The sequence below is a fragment of the Protopterus annectens genome, chromosome 9.part0 (genome assembly GCF_019279795.1).
Source record: "Protopterus annectens isolate FY-2018-M chromosome 9.part0, PAN1.0, whole genome shotgun sequence".
In the NCBI taxonomy this organism is placed as follows: Eukaryota; Metazoa; Chordata; order Ceratodontiformes; family Protopteridae; genus Protopterus; species Protopterus annectens.
In genome coordinates this window covers 671988718-672005896 of record NC_056743.1, presented here as the reverse complement: position 1 = coordinate 672005896, position 17179 = coordinate 671988718, and the positions used below count along the sequence as shown (strand labels likewise).

Genomic DNA, 17179 nt, shown 5'->3' with positions numbered 1-17179 from the left:
CCTACAGCTGCGGGTTTCCAAGAGAAAATGAACACGCAGCTGGCTATCCTTAATTCTATTTCCAACTCCTCCATGCGCCTCCTCTCTTATGCGGCCGATGGAGCGAGCAGAGCCGCAGGAACAGGGTAGCCTTACGTAGGCACGCCTGGATGCGGCTATGCAATTTTGCGGAACCTTTCAAGGCGTCTTTCACGAACTCCCCTTTGATGGATCATCTCTTTTGGTCCACAAGTGAAAGAAACCCTGACTAGGTGCGAGACTGATGGCAAGACCCTTTCTGCCGTCGGAGTCCGTTTTCTACTCCTTCTAGGCCTTACCCCAAAGGCCAGAAGGGGGGAAAGATGTGGTTCCGTAAACAATCCCAAGGGACTTCGCCTGGCGACAGAGTCGGTTCCCGCCAGAGGCAGAGGGGAACAACAATGGTAGACGTAAGCCCTAGAGGCAGAGGGGTCCATGAGAACCAGGGCAATCGAAACGTTCTCCGATAAGCCCTTTCAGCATCCCTGAGGTGTTGCCCGACTGCCCATCTTCGGAGGCAGTCGGGGAAGATTGTCACTGTACCCAGAAGCCTGGCTATCCTTGACACAAGACAAATGGGTACAGTCCATCATTTCGAAGGTTATTCTATTCCTTTCTTCGTTTTCCAAATCAGTCAAAAATCCCTTCCAGATGTCCTACCGCTCAAAGGGATATAGCAGCTTTGGAAATTTCAAAACTGCTTGCAAAAGAGCTATTCAGCCAGTGCCACCAGACCAACTAGGATCCGGAATCTACTCAAGGTTCTTTTAGTTCCAAAGAAAACAGGGGACTGGCGACCAATTTTGGATCTCAGTATCTTGAACAGATCGGTCAAGAAAACAAGATTTCGGATGGTCACGCTGCAATCCATTCTTCCCCTATTGGGAAAAGGAAACTGGATGTGCTCTATAGACCTTCAGGACGCGTACTATCACATAAAAATGAACAGACGCTCCAGAAGATTCCTCCGCTTCAGGCTGGGAACCAGTCATTTTCAATTCAGGGCCCTGCCCTTTGGTCTCACCACTGCCCCCGGTGTTTACCAAATGCATGGCAGTGGTAGCTTCTCACCTGAGACGACAAGGATTCCAGGTGTTTCCATATTTGGACGACTGGCTCCTCACAGCTCCCACCAAGCATCTCCTTCTGATGGCCAGAGATTACACTTTTCGCATCTGTCAAAAACTGGGTATCTCAATAAATTGCGAAAAGTCTGTTTTGTCGCCTTGTCGTACTATTACCTACATAGGCAAAATTAGATACTGTAAACATGTCTGCAACACTAACGAACCAAAGGATATCAGACATTCAAAAATTGGTATCACTACTTCTCAACAACAACAGAGCCAAAGCCAGGTTAGTTCTAAAGGTGTTGGGAATCATGGCAGCGCCATACCCTCCTTCCATTGGCCAGATACCACATGCGGATCCTTCAGAGGAAGCACTTTTGTCAAAGGACATACCAGGAACTTCCAATGTCTCACTCCATTATGATCACGCAAGCGTGCAAAAAGCATCTCATGTGGTGGATGTCTTCCCCCCAGCTCCTGTTGGGGAGACCATTTGTACCACCTCCTCCGGTTGCTACTCTGACAACGGATGCCTCCCTGATCGGGTGGGGGCATTAACAGGGCAGGACAGTCCAGGGCACATGGCAACCAAACGAATGCCACTTGCACATAAATGTTCTGGAGATGAGAGCAGTGCTTTTAGCGTTGCAAGCCCTTCAACACTCTCTTCCCTTGGGAACGATTGCAATCCAGACAGACAATATGTCTGTAGTGTGGTACATCAACAAACAAGGCGGAACCAGATCATACCCCTGTGTCGAGAAGCACTCAGACTGTGGCAATGGGCGATTTCTTCTCAGCGTTTCTGATAGCAACGCACATCCCCGGGAAGTCCAATCACATTGCGGACAAGTTGAGCAGAGCTATTCTCATGCCTCACGAGTGGTCTCTGAAAGACTCTGTAGTGAGAGATTTTTCTCAAGTGGGGTCAGCCTTGCTGCGATCTTTTTGCTACTCCCCAAAACAGCAAGTGCAGAGAATACTTCACTCTATTCCCTTTACCAGGCCAACCCAGCAGGGGCGCTGGTCCAAGTTTGGCCCGGGGACTTCTGTATGCATTTCCTCCTTTCCCACTGATCTCTCAAGTAATACAGAAAGCTATCGCTCAGAAGGCCTCATTGATCCTCATTGCTCCTTACTGGCCTCGACAAGTGTGGTTCCCCTTTCTGCATCGATTTCTTTTGGAGCGACCGTGGAATCTGGGCCTAGTTCCAGATCTTTTGATCCATCAGTCGGGTCAGTTTCATCGCTCCCTCCCTCTCTGAACCTCACTGCTTGGTTCCTCCACTTCCAACCGTAGCCAGGCTTCCTCAATTATCTCACTCTGTTAGAGATATTTTGATAGCTTCCCATAAATCTTCCACTCGAAAGATTTATTTGAGTAAGTGGAAACTATTTTCATATTGGGCACAAGGAAAGGACATAGATCCTTTCACCGCTTCCATCCAACTAGTCCTCGATTTTCTTGCTGAACTCTTCCATGCAGGTTCATCTCCATCTACTCTTAAGGTTCAATTGGCAGCTATTTCTAATTTCCATGTGGGTATTTCTGAATCCGCCCTAATGTCCCACAAACTCTGTAAAGCCTTTTTGAAAGGAGTTTTTCTTCTCAGACCTCCTGTAAGAAATCCTCCTTCTCCTTGGGACCTAAATTTAGTTCTTGCTTCTTTGATTCTTTCCCCTTTCGAACCTGCAGCTTCATGTTCCTTAAAGTTATTATCATGGAAAACTCTCTTTCTGGTGGCTATCACATCAGCTAGAAGAATTTCAGAACTTCAAGCACTCAGTTGTCGTTCTCCTTACCTTGTGTTCCATAAGGACAGAGTTTCCTTACGAACTAACCCGTCCTTTTTGCCTAAGGTGGTTTCAACATCAAATCTAAACCAATGCATTGACCTCCCTGTCTTTTTCCCGGAGTATTCAAATAGGTCTGAGCAAAAATTACACTGTCTGGATGTTCATCGTCAATTAAGGTACTACTTGGACAGGACGAAACAATTCAGAAAATCTGATCAGCTGTTTGTCTCCTATGCGGAAAGCAGAAAGGGACTTTCAGTTTCAAAGGTGTCTTTATCCAGATGGCTAACATCTCTGATTACCCTTGTTTATGAGATTAGACACAAAAAACTGCCTAATAAGCCTAAAGCCCATTCCACCAGAGCTTTGGCTACTTCTCTAGCCTTCAAGACAGACTGCCTATTGACACCATTTGTGCAGCGGCTACTTGGGCTACTCCTCACACTTTTATTTCCCATTATAAGTTGGATTTAGCTTCTAGGCATAGAGCTAATTTTGGTTCCACTGTTCTCAGGAGTCTGTTCCGTTAGGCCACCCGGGACAAGGTGCTAGGGACACGGTCCCATCCAGCAAGAATGAAGGCGAGATAGACAACTTAACATATAGAAGTTATGTTCTTACCATAACGTTCCATGTTAGTTGTCTTCTTCTCGCCTTCTTCTTGCGTCCCACCCTCCTTCCCCCTGGCCTGGACAGACTTAGAGGAGTTGTGATCGTGACCTCTCTTTCTACCACCTCTTTCTTAGCTATATGCTATTATGCATATTTCTTGTTTCAGGATGTAGGTCACCCTTCTTCTTCCTGTTGTTAGAGGTGGATTCTGTTTTTCACAGTTATACTGTTTCTGTTATAAGCTGGGGTTAGCTTACAAACGAGATCTGAGGTAACTCTCGCCTAGCATTGTGGGATATAAGGGGAGCCTCGAGCCGGTGGAACCAACTCTCGAGCTTTAGAGTGGCCGAGTCGGAGCCGAGGTCGGCTCCGAACCCATCCAGCAAGAAGAAGGCGAGAAGAAGACAACTAACATGGAACGTTATGGTAAGAACATAACTTCTATTTCTACCGATGCTCACTTTATATTACTATAATTCTACTCTGCTAAGACTAGTACTCTTAATAAATTTGAAAATGAACGTACACCATTTAATGGGAGAGATCTAGAAACTACATCTCGTAGGGGTATAGACAAAAGTTAGGTAATCATATATGAATCAATGTAGCACTTCACAGAGTAAAAGATACATTAAACAGCTGTAACCATGAAAGCCTCACTTCCTTCTTAAAAAGTAAGTATTACTCAACAATAAGGCAATAGTTCAGTACTTACAGTAGCCAAGGACGCTGGGCCAGGGGGACACAGCAGCTGGGGGCAATTCTGTAATAGAAATGGCGCCCCAAGGACAACATTTATTTATGGGAACAGAGGAGGATATGAGGTAGGAGGGTGGGGGAAGCAGTGGTAAGGGCTGAGAACTGGGAGGGGCTAGTGCTGCTACAGATTGGATAGGCTGATAGACATGTAGGTAAAATACCAGTGTGTGAAAGTATGATGTGAAGACGGAGGCGGAGAGAGGGGACAGTGAGGTAATGATGAGTCAAAGCCCTAGCTAGGTGGGGGAAGGTGAGGAGATGGTATAGGTGAACTAAGGAGTGAGACAAGAGAGATAAGGAGCTGAAGAAGAACAATCAGTTGGAGCAAGGATTGCAGTCGGTAAGTAACCCTGAATACTGGAATGAAGTTAAAAGATTAAGTAATATAGCTATTAGGAGGGTGTCCGAGAGCTAACCATATAAATAAGGAGAAGTTATGGGCTGAAGTTTAATAGCAAGCCTGTGGACATACAATAATATATAGTAAAGGTGTATTGCAGTCAGAAGGCTTCTAAGGCCTGGAAAGGACAAGTCTGCCACCTGGTGGACAAAGTTAATATTATAAGTAGAGTAAAAGAGTGAGTTTGTGTTCTAATACAGGAGGAGGAGTAGCGGTTCCAAATGTCTATAAATGGAGGAAAAGAAATTAGGCTGGTTACAGTGTGGAGAGGGGGTAGAGTTGCTGGCTTTCCTGGCTAGCGCGCTTAGAGCCACCTAGATATAATATTAAGTTATAGGCTATACTAGCCATGATAGTTTAGACACATACTTTCCTGCTCCCTTTACTGAGAGAGTACAGGGATAGCTTGCTCAAATGTTGAGACTGGAGGGAGTTTGGACAGGGTCCTTGTTCTTCAGGAAGTTAGATTCTGTGTCCTAGAGCATTATACTCCAGTTGGAGAGAGTAGCCAAGGATGCTGGGCCAGGGGGACACAGCAGCTGGGGGCAATTCTATAATAGCCTTATTATATTGTAATATATTATAATATCTTAATATTTTCCAGTATGTTTAGAAAGGTGTGTGAATCTTGGGGCATGGTGGGGGGATCTGTAGCAAGCTACAATTTGGATTGCAGTCTTACCTAGTGTTAGTTGCACCTGGAGAATTTCAGACGCATTGTGTTGGGCATCTAGCCTGGTGGTGTGAATATCCTTGGTGAATATGGACACTCCTGCACTTTTAGTGTTTCGGTCCTGGTTTGGTGGCCGAAAAGTGTGGTAAGAGTTGTAGCCTGGTATTGCAGGGGGCGCTGTCTGGAGCGTTGAACCAGGTCTCAGTTACTGCACAGATATCGATGTTCTCCATTTTTAGGAGTGCCTCGAGAGAGTGCATTTTGAGGTTTAGACTTCTAGCATTGAGTAACATTACCTTCAGATTTTGCATGCTTGTACCTGTTACGGTGGTTGTTTTGTCCTTTGAACTTTGCCTAAAAAAGGCACTGTAGGGGTGGCAAGAGCCTTGGCCAGTAACCTGAATCCCAGGGGCGACAGATGCAGACCATCTCTGGCAAAGCATGGTGGTCTGTCGATCATACATTCCCAGGCAGACAGATACTGGATCCCCTTTGAATGACACCAGAAGCTTTTGCCAGAAGCCATTGTGATTGAATACAACTCCTGATCTCCTGGACCAGATTTTGAGGATAACATTTTGCTATGACATATCCTCCACGATGCCCAATTCATTAGGGAGATCTGTGTGATTTGAGGTCATTTTAGCAGCTCTTGTATATTGCCCCGTAATTAAACTTTTCTTTTGAGCCAATGGGTGACTACCCTCAAATTGAAGTTGCTAAAAGTGGGCTTTCTAAAGATCTTGGATTTAAATCCCAATCCAGTTTTTGAAATAAGCGTGTCCAAATAATTGATTTGATCATGGCTGTAATTAAAGGTAATGTTCAAAATGTTGGATGTGCCATTCAGATAATTAACAAAATTCACTAGCTCTTTTTCTTTTCCCTTCCAAAGAATAAAAATGTCCAAAAACCCTGACGTATAACTTAATAAAAGCCTGGTACTTGGACTCAAAAACACATTTTGTTTCCCATTCTAACAAAACCAAGTTAGCATATATGGGGGCATAAGAGGTCCCCATAGCCACCTCTGTTTCCTGCTTATACAGTTCCCCTTCAGAAAAATATAATTGTAGTCTAGAACCAAAGACATCATTTCAACAATCCAAACTAATTTTGTCATTAGAAAACCTTCTAATACTTTTATAAAAGTAGTGTAAACCTTTCTGTCTAGGAAATTTGGTCCAGGAGATTCGGAGTTGTATTCAATCCCATTTTGGGTATAGGGTTACCACCTACCACCCAAAACAGTGGAGAGGTAAACAATGGGAGGGCTTTGGTGGTAGTATATGGACCTCAGTCAGAGGAAATTAAGAAAACAGATCAAGTTGGAACATTTTGAGAACGTACCCTGAAATTTATCAAATATTAGGGACTGAGCCCTCCTTTATCCATAAGATGGGGAGAAATTTTGAAGGAAGTTTTGAGCGAGGGTCAAGTGTCCCAGGCAGTGATGGTAAAAATAAGGAGAGAACGAAGAAGTGTGAATGCTGTGCCCAATGCTCCTATATTTCAGAAGCTAGTAGCTTAAAACTGGACAATGGGATAGGTTCTAAAATGTATTTTTTAAAAGGGTATTGTCAGTCCAAACATATTGTTTACCTTGCCAAATGTATGGGATGCCTCAGTTTTTATATTGAGAAGACTGAGAGGTGCCATTGTAGAAGGATTTATGAACACTATTATGATATTGCAAAGCAAAATGAGAACAACACTGTTTTCAAACCCACAAGATTATGTTCCTATTTTACTAAGTTTAAATTTGCCATCATTTTAGAACATTTCTTGAAGTAAAAAAAATTTAAATGACAGCTAAGATTGCAAGGCTCCCATGCCCCAGAGTTAAATGAATATATTAGTATTCATCCATGGTTAAACCTTAAGTCAGTAATAGTAAAATGAAGCCCTAACAGGACAACCACCACCACTTTCTAACAAATTTTTAATTGTAGTTATTTATTTATTCAAGATTTTAAACGGATACACATTTTTCCCACACTTATATATTTTTATTTTTAAGTCATTTATATTTTAATTAAGTGTATTTAAAATGAAAGGTTATAAAATTCTTAAATGTTTCTTTAAATGGCTCCCAGTATTTAATTCACCAGCTTAATAGTTAATTGGTAGAGTGTATATAAACCTGGTAACACAGGTTTTGAGGTGTATTCTGATTAAGTCCTTGATAGTAGGAAGAAAACAATCAATACTTTTTATTGTTTTATATATTGTGTTGGATGTTAATAAATTGTGTGTGAAAGTTCAGAAAGGTCGGGTTTTCTGCTGGAGGCAACCAGTTCCTTATAAATGTTTTCTAGTTGGTTTTGTACATTCACATAATTTACATGCCTGCTTTCTGCCAATTTACAATGTTTTTCTGTAAAAAAGCATAATAAATCTGGCCATTTAAACTCCAGTAGTCTTGTTTCATTTCTTGAAACAGAATACTGGAGTTTGTACAGTGTGTTCCGGACTACCAGACAATTGGTTTGATTTCTGGATAGTCCAGAGAAAAAGAAAAACAGATAGGTGGCAACCCTACTTAATTCTGTTTCATACAGACTACTCAGAGGTGATCTCGGCCTTGCATATAAGGCAATTTCTGACCCTGTTTTATTGGAAGTACTGCACATGTGCAAGTCAGATGGAACATAGGTTACTTTCTCTAAAGACCTAAACCTGGTATGCAATATTTATAGAACCTGCTGGAAGGACAGATTTGTCTCCAAGTGGTTACCACACCTTTTGAATAGAGTCCCAATTCACATCAAACAGAGCACCTCATTGGCCCTCTTCAAACAGTCTGGACAATTGGATGGGTAACTAAATTCACCCTGGGGGTTCCATCTGTGTCCCTCTTAGACAAGGGCAGTAGGTGCTGATCATGGTAACAAGGGTAGAATTTGGCTAGGCTTGTAAGGGCCCTTAGGCCGTTAGCCTAGTAACTTCCTATGATCCTGTGGATGATCACAGAGGTTCCTAACAAGAAGAATCTTTTGCCTCAAAAAGGTTGGAATTGCTCTCCCTGCACTTTGTGACATGTAGACTCTTGAAGGTAGACCTATGCTTTTCTTTCTGTGCCCTCAAGGATCTCTTTATGAGAGACCTCCTTTTTTCTGACTTGGCAAATACTGAAGCTAACATAGAACAAGAAATCTCTGCCTACAAGTGGGGAATAAATAAATCTAAATGGAAGATGGGTTCATCACTCAGCACTTCCCCTTGCACGTCAATCAGTTTGATTTCCTGTTGGCCTTCATTCATAGCTTAGATAATTTGATGGGTGTTCTAAAATACACTCTGGGACACACAGGTCTTGCCCTCCTTGAAAATGTTTGTAGAGCCTGAGAGTGGTTATTGGCAGGGTGCACATGGCTTCTGGTCTAATAGCCTTGTATTTATTATGAATAGGTGGTAGTTATGTTTCTAATCAAAAAGATCTAAAAATTGAGAAATGGTGGTCAGTTTAATGTCATGGCTAGCCTGTTGGCAAGAGTGTGTATTATCAACTAACACTCAGGAGTTTTGGAAACATTAAATTTATTTCCCAATTCTTAAAAATTGCTTTCATCTGAACAGAAGGGCTGAGGAATGGAAGCTCCCTTTTAGGAGGTGATTTAAGAACTCTGCTAAAATGCTTTTAATTCCCAATGAATTAGACATGTTTAAATTATGCTGTCAAAGCTAATCTGTAGTCAGTAACTTGAAAAGTGTTTTAACTGTCCAGCTGTATGTGCTTATTGTATTAACAAAACATTCCCAGTCGATAGTAGTCTGGCTGCATAAATCTGGGCTACTATACATAAAAAGTCTGTCATATTCACATAAACACCTGTGTTCTAAATCAAGTTTCATTTAAAAAGTTGAAAAAAAATTATGCAAACATCACTAAATCTACTTTAGCATGCACAAGTGTCCTTATGTTAAAAAAAATAAATACATTTTTAGTTTTAGCAGTCAAATCTGTTTCTTTGAGCTCAGCACTTGTTCAGAATTCGTAAGCACTAATTAAGCTACAAATTACTACAGCACTCAACTTTCCTCACTTGTCTAGAGGAAAACAGTTTTTAGTACTTAATAAATAAGCACCTATCCAGGCATGTCTAAGCCTCAGCTTCATGTGTTTTCTCCTGTCTACCTGATGAATCTGGGCATCTTGGGGCAATGCAGCAATTGGCTCATGTACACAGACAACCCTCTCCTCCTACCATCCAGGACAACAACCTGAGAGAGATGCACTTGTATAGCCAAACTGGAAGCAAATTTCTCTTCACCCAAGACTGGACTAGAAAGTCAAGAGGAGAAGGTAAACACTTGCACCACACCACACTCGTCACATAGTCCCTCAAAACATACACCATCAAAACACACACACAGCAACACAAAACACACACCTACATTCGCGGAGGCTCCAATAAAAATCTGCTCAAGCAACAGATACCTCCAAAGCAGAAACATGCAACCTCCACCCCCCCAACACAACCCAATTGACACATAGCCCACAAAATCAGTCTGCCACTCAACCACAGCCCATAAGGCATAACCATGTACCCAACAATCTAGTCCTAGGTGACTGTATAGTCAGGCATGCTGATGTTCTACTCACCAGGCTAAACAAGGAGAAAGTTACTGTCAGCTGCCTGTCGGGTGCCAGGATCCGCCACATAATGCACGCACTCAGGTCACTCCACAACAGGTACAGATATGACTGTCATTGTCCATGTTGGTGTGAATGACCTAACTACCTCCCTGGACTACATGAAAAGAGACATGGAGGAGCTGTCCAATCTTGTAGCCCAGGCAGGTATGACCCTAGCCCTGAGTAGCATCCTGCCATCACCCAGAATGAAACCACGATACAAGGACAAAATGATTGACTTCAACAATTGGCTAAGCTTCTGGTGTTATTCTAAGGGGATCCAGTATCTGTCTGCCTGCGATGACATGATCGACAGACCACGATGCATCGCCAGAGGTGGCCTGCACCTGTCACCCTTGGGATTCCTGATACTGGCTAAGGCTCTTGCCACCCCTGTAGTACCTTTTTTAGGCAAAGTTCAAATGACAAATTCACCACCGTAACAGGCACAAGCAAGCAAAATCTGAGGGTAATGCTACTCGATGCTAGAAGTCTAAACCTCAAAATGCATTCACTCGAAGCACTCCTTAAAATGTAGAACATCGACATCTATGCAGTGACAGAGACCTGGTTCAAGGCTCCAGAGAGCACCCCTGCATTACCAGGCAATAATTCATACCACACCTTTCGGCCATCTAACCTGGACCAAAACACTAAAGGTGGAGGCGTGTCCATATTCATTAAGGATATCCACACCTCCAGGCTAGTTGCTCAGCATAATGCATCCGAGATTATCCAAGTCCAGCTAACTCTGGGCAAGACCGTAATCCAAATTGTAACTTGCTACAGATCCCCCACCATGCCCCAGGATTCCCACTCCTCATTTCTTGATACACTGGAAAATGTTGGGGTGCAACACAACACCCTAATAATGGTCGATTTCAACTACCCCACCATTAACTGGGAAAAACTTGTGTACCAACTCTTTTGCTCAACGTTTTCTGGAATTCATAAATTCCAAAGCCTTGGATCAACTTGTACACATCCCCACCAGGGGCAGCAATATCCTAGACCTGGTCATTACCAACATGGGCGACCGGTGTTCCATACCAGAGGTCAATTTCTTGTTGGTCAGATCTGACCACAAGCTAATCAGCCTAGACATCCACTTCCCGCTCCCACCCCCCCATTATGGAAACCACCGTAAAAAATTTCTCCGAAGCCAACTTCATGCTTCTTAAGACAGAAGTTTGCAAACTTCACGACACCCATGCAGACGGATAATAAGATGTACGACTGATGAATCCTACACAAATGCACTTTATAAGCACTTATATGAGTGCATGGATCGTGCTATCCCTAACAGAAACAAGGAAGCCAATCTGGTGGTCCCCTGCCATAAACAAACTCTACAACAGAAGAAAGAAACTGTTGCAAAAAAGAGTAAAATCCCATGACTGGAAGAACTCCCTTCCCTGGTCAGCCTCAGTAAGAAGCTGAGTTCCCTCATAAAATCTTCCAAAGCTAGTTATGAAAACAAAATCACCACTGATTCTAAAGACAACCACAAAGCATTCTATAGATATGCCAAGAATCTCAATGGCGACATTCAGATCTGCTCTGAGTTACAGCACAATGGCACTAAATATACAGAACCAACTGATATTGCCAACATCCTGGCAGATAGGTTCAGTGCTAACTTTACCTCCCCCTCACCCCCTAAAGGACCCATCTCTATGCCGGAAGAATGCAGAGTTCCTGTAATCACGGCTGCACAGGTAAAAAAACACATTTTCCAAAGCCAAGAATACAGCATCCATGGGACTTGACAACATCCCGGGATGCGTTCTACATGAACTACAGAATGAGCTGGCACTCCACCTAAGCACCATGTTCAATCATAGCCTCACCTCAGGCTTTGTGCCCACTGAATAGTGCACATCAACGGTTATCCCACTCCACAAAGGGGGAGCCACCATGGACCCTGGGAACTACCGCCCCATTAGCCTAACAAGCCTGGTCTGCAGGGCCATGGAACGTATCATCATGGAACTTCTAAACAAAGACATTGGTAATCTCCAAACTCTGGACCCCCACCTTGTTTGGGTTTGTAAAAGGCAGATAATGTCTCCTAAACCTGATTCACTTTTTTGAAGCAGTCACCAAAGCTGTAGATGAGGGTAAGGTGGTTCACACAGCCTATCTAGATCTCGCCAAGGCTTTTGACACCATCCCCCACTCTGGAATTATAGATAAACTAGGTATAAATCCCTATGTCACAAGCTGGGTTGCCAACTGGCTCACTGACAGAACTCGCACTGTGAAAGTAGCAGACTCCAATCAGACTTTAGACCAGTAACAAGTGGAGTCCTGGGTCCTCTCCTGTTAGCCTGTACTTCAGAAAAGTAGATACCAAACACAGAAGGTCTTTGGCTAATGAGTTTTGCAGATGACTGCAAATTAGGAGCCATAATTGAAACTCCTAACGATGTGGACATTCTACAAAAGGGCCTCACAGAGACCGATGCCTGGTGTTAAAGCCATGGCCTCAAGCTCAATGCCAAAAAGTGCATTGTCATCCCCTTTGGTTAAAACTCTGTGTACCCATTAGCTACCACATAGCTGGTAGTCTACTTAATACCAAATGTGTGATGAGACCTTGGGACACAGGTGGACAGTAGTCTCTCCTTTGATAATCACATTGCCACAGTAGTCAGGAAATCCTTCTATGTGGCACACCTCATCTCAAAAGGTTTCTTATCCAGGGAAAAAAAAGGTCATTGTTCCGTCACTCATTAGACCCATTATAGAGTACAATGCACCTTTTGGTATGTACCTCACAAGACATCTACAACTGGAAAGGCTGCAGAAATACCTCACAAAGAAGATTACCGGCATCAAACATATGCCCTACACAGACCGTCTCAAAAAAAATCCAGCTTTATTCCGTCGCATATCGCCTACTCGGGGACTATCTCTGCCTAACATACAAAGCTATGTCAAACCCAGAGCTGTTGGACATGCTCCACTTAAAGAAATCCCAATCCCTCCTAGCTACACGCTCTAGGAACCAAAACCTTGCCACCACAATAAACAGAATATGCTGGAGGGATAGATTCCTGTCCCAGAGACTTCCCATACTCTGGAACAAACTTCCTATCTATATCAAACAAAGCTCCTCATTAGCACTCTTCAAGAAAAATCTTGATGATTGGATGGGAAATAGGAAATTCACCCTGGGCATCACCTCTGTGGCTCTGCTCGACAGGGGCACAGGAAAATAATTTTCTTGGGTGGCGAAAGCCAGGGTACCTTTTTGGCTAGGCTTGTATAGGCCCTAGGGATGATAGCCTAGTACCTACCTATGAATCTATGAACATGGGTGTTTGCACATTTTTGTCTCATTTTAAAAAATGCACGAGCAGGTTGTAGTTAGTGCCTAGGACACCACAGTGTAGCAAGAAATTTTGGAACAGAATTTTTCTTCAGGTAGACAGCAAATGAAGGTGTGATGGGGCAGAAAGAGGTAACTGGGAACATATTTTCTGGGAGTGTGAGTTGGTAGACTTTAAGGATTGCCTGCAGTGTCGAAGATACTGGGTGAGTAAGTTGGAGTGACTAGGGAAGTGATTTTTGTGAGGTATGATACAAACTCTGAATTGCTTAGACATAGTAAGGCCTTTCTGAGTCTATGATGGCTGTCAAAAAAGCAGTTACTAAAAAATGGAAATCAAAGTCAAACCCAACTTGATTAGAAGTAGTGAAGATAGTAATGGAGTTAAAGCAACCGGAACTGGAATCTTTAGAAAATGGTAAGATCAAATCACATGGGAAAAACATGGGAACTGTGGGATCAGTACATGCAGAGGGGGAACAAGGTTTAAAAGGCAAGATTTGAATGAGCTGTGTAATGGTTGACTAACAATGACTGGATATGTTAAAAGTGATGTGTAATGTTTACAGCAATAGTTGCGTCAGCATGGTTTGGAATGTATAATATTTGCAATTGAGATTGTATCGCTATGGTTGGTCATTTATATAAATGTAACATGGCCTATGTCATGCATGATCTTATTTTTTTAAACAAGAAACATCTTTATTAAAAGAACTTAAGTTGTCATACAATGCCGTTGTTTAAAAAAATTGCTTACTTTTTTTTAACCAATGGCATTGCATAATAGCAATGTGTCTTATTCATGTGCGGTAAAAAGCAGGTTTATCCATGGCTGTCTTTTTCACCTTTTTGACCAAGTCTCACCAGATTTGGACTCCTCATGCATAACTTATACCTGTATGCGAGATATTTTTTAAGTCTATTTGATGCTTGCATTCTACTCATAGCAATCATTAGACTTAAGTGTCATTTAGTGAGTTACCTTGTAATTTCACTAAATATTTTTTCTTTCCCCCTCTTAAGTTTGCATAGGTAGAGCTAGGCAGTTTGGAGTTAATTTGTGTGAGAGATGCATACTTAACAGTTTGAAACATCAGAGTAGGTGAAATATTTCAAAGTATTATCTACTATATTGAGACTGGGGACTAATTTGAGGAGATCAGCTATAAACGTAAGGGTGATCTGAGATGAGAAAGGTTTTAGATGGAAATTTAAGGAGTTAATTTTTCCTCCTGCATGACACAGGTGAATTTTTAATAAGTTACTTGTGTGAAAGATTTCCAGACATTATACAAAGAATTATTTTATTACAACAGGTTTTCCATAATTGAGAGGGAAATTATTTGCAATATTTGCCCTTAATTTTTGGAATAAACAAAGCAATAGTCTTGCTGAGGGGAGAGAGAGAAAAAGTAAAATATGGTGAACTGGACAGCTAATTTATGTCATTGTACTAGGTGATCATGGTCAACTTAAGATACATTGAACTACATTCCTGATGTTGGCAAAATAACAGAACATTTTCATTGTTTTCTTTAGCATTTAGAAGTGGATATTATGTATATACAGTTGACTGTTAATAGAATTATTTATGTATCTAGTGCTATTTTTAGTGTTAAAATGCTTGTTAAATATGTGATCTGGGAGTTAAGTATGAATCACTGTTATAAATGTAGGCATTAATCCTAAAACAGAATGATTTCTGTATGTTATAACTTTCTTTGTAATCATATCAAGTGTCTTGATTGTATTGTTTCTGCAACATCTTTTTAATGCAATGCACGTTTTTCCTTTTGTACAGACTGAGAGCCGTGAAGAAGACCAAAGACTTATCAACCTGGTGGGGGAAGCACTTCGTTTGTTAGGTAATACTTTTGTGGCTCTGTCAGACCTGCGGTGTAATCTGTCTAGTGCTACCCCACGTCATTTACATGTGGTGAGGCCCATGTCCCATTATGCCTCCCCTGTAGTCCTTCAGCAGGCTGCTATTCCAATCCAGGTTAGTGTCTTGATACTTTTCCACATACTGGCATTTGGATTTGTGTCTGTTTTGATACCAGTGAAACCAATCGGTTGCTATTTGTATTACTTCAACAGCTTTAATAGTTCAGCCACACAACAGCTGCAGAAATGAGAGCAGATCCTGAATTTAAATAAATGCATTTGGCTGTGCATAGGAGACTGCTATGAAACTTAGTAATTTGTAGACAAGTTTGTTGCACGACACAGAGGGTATTGCTTTTGCTGTGACTTTGAGAGCCTAAGTTTGATTAGTTTCCCTGGGCAGTAGTAGAACCAGTGGTATTAGGTAGGCGTGAACATCCAGTGCCAGCTTGCTGATACTGGGGGAATGAAGGTGGTCCCAGTTTGGAACATATCTTCCTAAGCAGAGAGTAGAGTATGGCATGCCAAGGTGCACTTGCCAAAACAGTGCATGTGCTATTGTAGTTGTAACATGATGTGCTTAGGTGTGTATGCATGTTGGAAATGGTACACCAATCTCATAAGTGAGACATCACACTCCCATGCAAACACTCTTATGTCACTGATAGGAGATAGAATCATTTCTGTTTTTCAGTTGAATCTCATCTGTATGGTAACAAGAGAAGGAATAGGCACAACAGTGGCAACCACCCAAATGAGTAGCAGAACAGGGATATGTTGTAAGGCATACTAATAAGTAGGGAACATGACTTGCATTTTCTTGTGTTTTACTTAAATTTTTCATTTTGTAAATGTTTTTGTTAAGAGTGACTTCTGAATGTTTACTGATGTATGTATTTTTTTTTTCATTTCATGATATAGATTTACATTTCAAATGTATATGATAGATGTTTGGTAACAATTGATGTCTTGCTGGCTGCTTTGTGTCCACTTGCAGTCTGTAGGTTTACAGTGCTTTTCAAAAGTCTTGAAGTACAGCACTCTTGAGAAATCTACTGCATGTTTTCCCAGACTCCCCTCTGTTTGAATCTTTGATTTTCATGGTTTATTAGGGAAAAACCACCTCACCATCTAGTAAACTATGAATATCCTTTAATGTACATTTGTGCCCGGTTCATGACTGAAAAGGGTCAGTAGGCCAGCACACCTACCTGGTTATCAAATTGTAAGTAAAATAAATAAATCCATTTTAAGTTTACTTTGAGAGTCATTTGATACTCGTTTAGAAGATCTGATTAGGTATCCTGCATTTTTTTGAACAAATATCGGTACCTCTAAGGATTGTAAATGAAATGAAAGCAGAAGGTCGACGACCTCCATCTTCATCCTCATCTTACTTCCTTCTGAAACAGAGACCAAGCATCTTGCTTTGAGAAGAGTCACAGTAGCAATACATAATAACATTGGAGTTGTATTCACCAGCAAGTATTTTCATAATGGCTCTGTAAGGAAAAAGTTCAACACTATAATGATCTTTGTGAAGGAATTGCTAACATTGATTTATAACACTTGAGTTTGGCCTTATCTTTTTGCATTCAAAGGTGGTTCTGCTGTGTGTGTTCCTATTTTCCTGTGGTATCCAGTAAGGGTCTCACACCGACGTTCTTTGGAATCGGTTTGTATGCAGAGTGACTTTAAACCTGCAGCATTGATTTCTTCAGTTCTTTTCATTTTCATTGTTGCCTGTCCAGAATTGGTATTTGAGAAATGTTATATGCATATGGCTTACTTTTTAAAATGCCTACATGCACTTGTGTGACGCTCAGTTGAGTGAAAAGTATGTTTTCAAGAGTTCAAATTAGCAAAAGGGAAAATGCCAAACTCATAACAGTGAATGCTAGTGTGCATTCTCTGTTGTGAATTTGGCATTTTGAGTGGAGATGACACTACGGTGGGGATTGGGACCCGACATGTACCCTTTCCCTCTCTTTAA

At 41.8% G+C, this 17179-nt stretch overlaps 1 protein-coding gene across 6 annotated transcripts in view; it reads left to right on the top strand.

The window, feature by feature from the left end:
• Nucleotides 1-17179, top strand: part of BAG6 (BAG cochaperone 6) — a 2260316-nt gene that overhangs the window by 422388 nt on the left and 1820749 nt on the right. For all 6 annotated transcript variants that reach the window (XM_044083264.1, XM_044083261.1, XM_044083265.1 and 3 more), the window contains one exon: nt 15104-15301. In XM_044083264.1, the coding sequence (XP_043939199.1) occupies nt 15104-15301 (198 nt within the window). The remainder of the gene's footprint in view (nt 1-15103; nt 15302-17179) is intronic.